At 38.1% G+C, this 6536-nt stretch overlaps 1 protein-coding gene across 1 annotated transcript; it reads left to right on the top strand.

The window, feature by feature from the left end:
- The first annotated feature begins 3194 nt into the window (after nucleotides 1-3194).
- Nucleotides 3195-5093, top strand: LOC131613721 (uncharacterized). The gene is made up of 4 exons (XM_058885368.1): nucleotides 3195-3251; nucleotides 3396-3842; nucleotides 3993-4822; nucleotides 4889-5093. The coding sequence occupies exons 1-4, from the start codon at nucleotides 3195-3197 to the stop codon at nucleotides 5091-5093; spliced, it is 1539 nt and encodes a 512-aa protein (XP_058741351.1).
- Nucleotides 5094-6536: the final 1443 nt, after the last annotated feature.

Raw genomic sequence — 6536 nt, 5'->3', positions numbered from 1 at the left:
TTCTTCTCCTTTGGTTCTTCTCTCTTTCACGTGTTCTTCAGTTCTCAGACTCTGTCCCTTTTGCTTCTACCTCCTCTTTTCCCAATTTCCTTTATTTTATGAAAAATAAAATATCTTAATGGGCTTGCTTAGTTAACACCCCCCTTCTGCTAACTACCACACTAAGCCCAATGCCAATGTTCCATCATTTTCCAAATAATTCCCAAATATTATTAATTCTAATAATTTAATTAAAAAAAATTAATTAAATTAATAAACAAGAATTAACCTGGTGTTACAACATCCAAGATGAAGATGTCTAGACTTCAGATGCTAACTACTAAGTTTGAGAATCTCATAATGAAAGAGGATGAGACCATTCATGATTTCTACATGAATGTTCTTGAAATTGCCAATACCTCAGGAGCCTTAGGAGAAAAGATGTTTGAAGAAAAGCTGGTAAGAAAGATACTCATATCTTTACCTAAGAGATTTGCTATGAAGGTTACTGCTATAGAAGAAGCTCAGGGCATCAGCAAAATGAAGGTAGATGAACTCATTGGTTCTCTACAAACTTTTGAGATGAGTATATGTGACAATGTTGAAAAGAAGAACAAGAGCATAGCTTGTGTATCCAACACTGAAGAAGACTCAGAAGAAAGCAGTGGTGGAAATAATGAAAATATGTCAAAAGCCATAGCCATGCTTGGAAGATAATTCAACAAGTTTATTAAAAGAATAAATGAGAAATCCAGACCAAATGTCAAGAACACTCCCTCTGACAACAACATGTTGTATGACTCTAGAAAATCTAAATCTGATGAGAAGCCCAACCAAGGCAAAGGGATTTAGTGCCATGGATGTAAAGGCTATGGTCACATTAGACCTGAATGCCCCACCTACCTTAAGGAGCAAAAGAAAGGGCTTTCTGTCACATGGTCTGATGGAGATTATGAGAGTGAGTCTGAAAAGGAAACTGCAAAACACATCACAGTATTAACAAGTGTATGTACATCTGATAATGAATCCAATGAAGATGAACTGACGTATGATGAGCTTGCAGCCTCATATAAAGAAGTATATGTCAGGAGTGCTGAGGTTTGTAAACAAGTGGAGAAGCAAAAGAAGGTTGCACAGAGATCAGGAGACAGGTCTGGAATAAGAGCTCACATGTCAAATCAGATGTCAACACCAATGTCACAACATCACGAAAACAGGAGCATGAACCAGTTAAAGAGGAAGTTCCAGAGATGGAGGTGCTACTATTTTAGAAGATTTGGACACATAAAGCCATTTTGCTTCAAACTATTTGGATACCATAACAACACTCATCAAGCCAAACTCAAACAGGTCACCCCTGTCAAGAATCAACAATGTATGGCCAAGAATGTTGCTCTAATAGCTCGCTCTTCTCTAAAAGTATCACCCAAAGAAGACTGGTATCTTGACAGTGGCTGTTCAAAACACATGTCTGGTATGAAGGACCTCTTGGTGGATATCAAACCTCACTCCACTAAATATGTGACCCTTGGTGATGGAGCAAAAAGGGAAATCATAGGTGTTGGTAAGCTAATAGGTCTTGGTGTCCCTAATCTAGATAATATCTTGCTGGTAAAAGGACTGACTGCAAATCTTATTAGTATCAGTCAACTATGTGGTCAAGGTTTCAATGTCAGATTCACTAAAGAAGGATGTGTTGTCACTAATGGAGAAAATGAGGAAATCATGAAGGAATCTAGATCTAAGGATAATTGTTACTTATGGGAGCCTAAATCCTCAAAGTTTCCTTCTACATGTCACATGGCCAAATAAAAACTTGAGAGTAATTATCAAGAAAGAACTGTCAAACTAGAGGTTCCCGTTCCTAGAACAAAGAATCATGTTGAAGAAATGGATGAGTCTAATGATGAGTCTTATGTTGGAGAACTCACCATTAGTGAACTTGCTTCTAGATACTCTGAGACGTGTCTAATAAATGAAGGACTGTGTAAAAGATTAGCAGTGTATAAAAATGCTTATGCACTATTACAAGAAGAAAGAGTAAGTCTCATGACAAACATTGTTGCCCTAGAGAGAAAGCTGCGAAACACAAGATCTAACAAAAAGACAACAATGGGAGGTAATCATGGCATAAATATCAGCAATTTAGAGGTGAGAATCATTCCTAACAATATGAAGAAAAAGATGTCTAATCAAAGGCTTCAACATCCGGAAAAACATCAAGAAAAGGGTACATCTATCTCAGTCAAGAGATGCCATCAATGTGGCTAGATATGTCACTTAAGTTCCACATGTCCTGAAACTCATGCACCTACCGGAAGAAAGATCCCTCAATAGAAAAATCTGGCCAAAATAAAGCCACCTCAGCGTAAGTTATGTGTTGACACTGAACACTTAAGTTGTGGCATAAATGAGTAGGAGGCCATAAGGAAAACAGGAAGCTCTAGAAGAAGGAAACCTAAACAAGATGAAGGTCCCAGAAAAGAAGAGTTCATTCCTGCTATAAGAAAGAACACAACAATGAAGTGTGATGCTGTGAAAAAAGGTGAGACTACTATCTCAGTGGAATGTGAGAATGTCAAAACAGATGTCTTAACATCAGAATATGCTGAAAAATCAACTGTGTGCATTGAGATAAAAGATGCTTCTGGAATTGATAAATGTTCATCTTTCAGTATCCAAAATGTTCTCCACAGGGAGATTATTGTTAGGAACCAAATACCAGAAGCTGTCAGAAGATCAAGGAAATCATCTGCAACTTCCTGGAGTACTCACAACCTTGACCTAAAGAAAACAATGATGGTTGTCCTTAATGACATCTGGACTAGAGATATGAAATGAGAAGTCTACTTCTTCAAGGAAAGTACTGTATGGAACATGGTCCCAAGGGAGCTATCTATTGATCATCGATTTCATCTAAGAGAGGAGTAACTGGCAATCGACCAAGCTTCAAAAGCCTGGAATGAAAGAGCAAATGCTTCACAAATCAACCTGGGAAATCAATAAAGCAAGGAGAGCATGATTTTTCTTATCACAAATGAAGTTGTAAATCTGATGATGGGTGTGATTCAAACAAAAGGCTTAGACTGGTCTAAATTAAGGTGGATACAACAAGGTTTATCTAAACATAATGTCAAGGAGGATGTCGTAACAATGTTCTGCAACATCATTAGACATCTCTTCATCAAAGATTTTGTGGAGGACAAAATATTACAATGAAGCATATGGTCACTGATCTAGAGTTTGCTAATATTTTCACAAAGGGCTTAGATGTAAATCAAGTTGGAGAGTTAGAGGGAGAAATAGGCATTTGCCCCCATGAAGAATTATAGCAATTAATGTTATTTGGGGAATTTATTTTGGGTTTTTTAAATAGTCAATATTTGAAATTTTCCAAAATTGGATTTTATATAAAGGTTCCCCTAGTTTTCAAAAGGATTCTTCAGTTGCCGTCTTTCTACAACAACTATCGTGTGCTCTCTAGTTGCTCTTCCTCCACCGAGTATTGCTCAAGATTCACTCTCTTCATCAAGATGTCTCAACAATCGTCTTCCTTCTCTCCCAAAGAAGGGTATCCTCTCAATGTGCATGACACTGCTACAAGCACTGATATGACTAACCCTAATGAGGTTCTGAATGTTGCACCTTTGAGAATGGTGCATGTTGATGAAACGAAGGTAGGGAAACTACGCACTCCACATGTACGGAAACCAAAGGAGGATGTTCGCGGCAGAACCACCAATCCCTCATCTTCCACTCCTCGTGAGGATTTAACAAAGGAAGGATCAAGGTATATTCACAAAGCCATTGCTAAAATTGTCACTCGTATCTTGGATGAACAACATCAAGTACCTGGGATATATGTACCTCTCCAAACTGTGATCCATGAACCCCCTCAGAACCCTTAACCCGCTGGTGTACCTAAGGAAGACATCATAGGAAAGCCCTCTAATGATGATGATGTCCACATTATTGATAATGATGCACACACTCCTTAAGGTGATGTCATAAAGGATGTCAATGACATTGGGAATATTGGTGCTGATGCTGGTACATGTACTGCTACAAGAACAGTCTCACATGTTATGGATCTTGATGACTTTTCTAATAATGATCTGGTAGCTGCTGTGAACCCTGGCTTAACTAAGAGGCTTATGACTATGAGAAAAGGAAAGGCTGTTGTACAAAGTTCTCCAAAGAGTAAGGTTACTTCTAGAGGTCCCTCTACTGACTTTATCAGGAAGAAAAGTACCTCTACAGGTCCCATAAAGAGCAGAGTTGTGTCTCAAAGTGTTTCTGTTGGTCCAACCAAATCCTGGAGCAAAGTTATTCCCAAGAAAAGGAAGGCTCAAGCTATAGTTGACTCTGACTCCGATGTTGATGTTGATGCTCAAGAAATTCCACTAAGGAAGAAACCAACAACTAGCAAGCTGGCTGCTAGTGTTCCTGAGGTACCCATTGATAATATCTCTTTTCATTATCCTTCCAGTGTCAACAGGTGGAAATATGTTTACCACAAGAGGTTAGCTTTGGAAAGGGAGTTGGCTAAGAATGTCCTTGAGAATAAAGAAATCATGGACCTATTTCATGAAGCTGGACTATTGAAAATTGTTGTCTATGTGCCTACATGTTATGAAATGCTGGTTAAAGAGTTCATTGTGAATTTATCAGAAAACTGTGCTGATAGAAAATCAAAGGATTTTAGAAAAATATATGTCAGAGGAAAATGTGTTACCTTCTCCTCCACTGTTATCAATAACTTTCTTGGAAGATCTGATGAAGCTCAACCCGAGCTGAAAGTGACTGACAACAAAATATGTGAGGTTATCACGGCTAAGAAGGTGTAATCCTGGCCCCTGAAAGGAAAACTTTATGCAAGCAAGCTTAGCATAAAATATGCAATTCTCAGGGAAATATGTAAGGAGCTAGAGTCCAGAAAACTGGATCTTGAAATATTGATCAGCTCCCTTGAGATGGATGGAGGAGCTAAGTTTGCTGATACTGATATGGATGAACAGGGTGAAGAGGAAGGTGAATCAGATAGAGAGATTGAGAAAGAAGCCAGTCCTCATGATGGCACTGATGAACTCAGCACCTCTGAGCCTGAAGGCTGAAACAGCTGTTTCTGGTGATGCTTTTTATGGATTTTAATATTTTCAGTATATTTTTGGTTTATGTCTGGCCTGTACTTAATTGAATATTGAGGTTGCTTTGGCAACATTTCTGGCAAAAAGGGGGAGTAGAAGTGTAATGTCACCCCAGGACAACAAAAAATTTTGGTACTGTTAAATGAAGTTGTATTCAGGAGGTCTGCTTCTACAGTTTATTTCTGTAGTTAGTAGTGTTGTTGCATGAGGAAGTGTGTGATGTGCTGTTGGTGTAGTATACTTGATGTTTGCTTGATGGTAGTTGAAGTTGTATTAGCTATTCCTGTAGGTGTGGTTTTGACTGGTTGTGTGCTCTGGTTGTATGTTGTGTGTTTGTTTTTTTCTGCTGCAAAGAATCTCTGATAATGTGGTGACAGATTGTTTTAGTAAAAAATTTGCCAAAGGGGGAGATTGTAGATGCTTTTAAATTGGCTGCATTTTATGGTAAAACATTCATGTGTGTGTGTGATATCTTGACTAATGTCATGTTACACTGTGTATGGAATTGTGCAGGATTGTATGGTTGAGCTAATATAGGTTTTCGTTGGATGTCATGCTCGATGTCATGACATCAGTGTCTGACAGCAATAGCAGTTACTTTTTAGTTGTTATGTTTCCTTATTTATCTCAGGCTACTATTTAGGAAACTATATATTTTGTGATGTATGATTTGTGCTAAAATATCTCATACTACAGCATATGTAAACACCCTGATGATGTGGACATTAGGTTAACTTGGTTAACCCTAATTTATGTTTGGAAGGCCCAAGTCCTTTTGCCTGCTGCCTATAAGAAGATTGCAAGTCCTACTTTCAGAGGCAGAGTTTTTGAGCGTGAAGATTATTGTACTCTCTGTGTTTCCATCGGGTGTTCGTGTTTTAGTGTTACTTGTGATCCAAGCAATTATTACATTGATGATTGTATTGGATTAAGGTGTTTTTGAGTTGTTTGTTTTGTCACTCTAAACTTTTAAGCATGAGTGTTGTGTCCCTTGATTGAAGCTTGTAAGCAAGATCAAGATTTGTTTGAAGTGTGTCTTCATCTCCTTTTTATTTTTATTGTTGTTATCACTACTGTGATTGAGGGGGAGTGAGTGGGAACTTAGGTCTAGCACTAGATTGAAATTACATTGGGTAGGTCTTAAGTGAAGAGTTGTAAATGGGGGAGTTTAGCTCTGAATTAATACTGCTTATAGTGGATTTCCTCCCTGGCTTGGTAGCCCCCAGAGTAGGTGTTGTTGTACACCGAACTGGGTAAACAGTCATCTGTGTTCTTTACTATTTCATGCTTTTCTGTCTTAAAGTATTATTCTGTGTTATTGTGGATGTCATAACATCCAGTAAGATATTGACCGTGTGTTACTAGAATTTTCACACATTTTTTATGATTTCAGAATCCGTTTGGTATGAC

The sequence above is a fragment of the Vicia villosa genome, linkage group LG6 (assembly GCF_029867415.1).
Source record: "Vicia villosa cultivar HV-30 ecotype Madison, WI linkage group LG6, Vvil1.0, whole genome shotgun sequence".
Classification (NCBI taxonomy): Eukaryota; Viridiplantae; Streptophyta; class Magnoliopsida; order Fabales; family Fabaceae; genus Vicia; species Vicia villosa.
Note: the sequence above shows the minus strand (reverse complement) of the source record. Positions and strands in the feature narration are given on the sequence as shown.

Excerpts from the sequence above, each read along its gene's own strand:
- LOC131613721 (XM_058885368.1), top strand. The coding sequence starts at position 3,195 with ATGAAGCATATGGTCACTGATCTAGAGTTTGCTAATATTTTCACAAAG. Across the intron at positions 3,252-3,395 it reads TTTTCACAAAGGGCTTAGAT|GTTCCCCTAGTTTTCAAAAG; the intron begins GTAAATCAAGTT and ends TTTTATATAAAG. Across the intron at positions 4,823-4,888 it reads GTTATCACGGCTAAGAAGGT|GGAAATATGTAAGGAGCTAG; the intron begins GTAATCCTGGCC and ends TGCAATTCTCAG.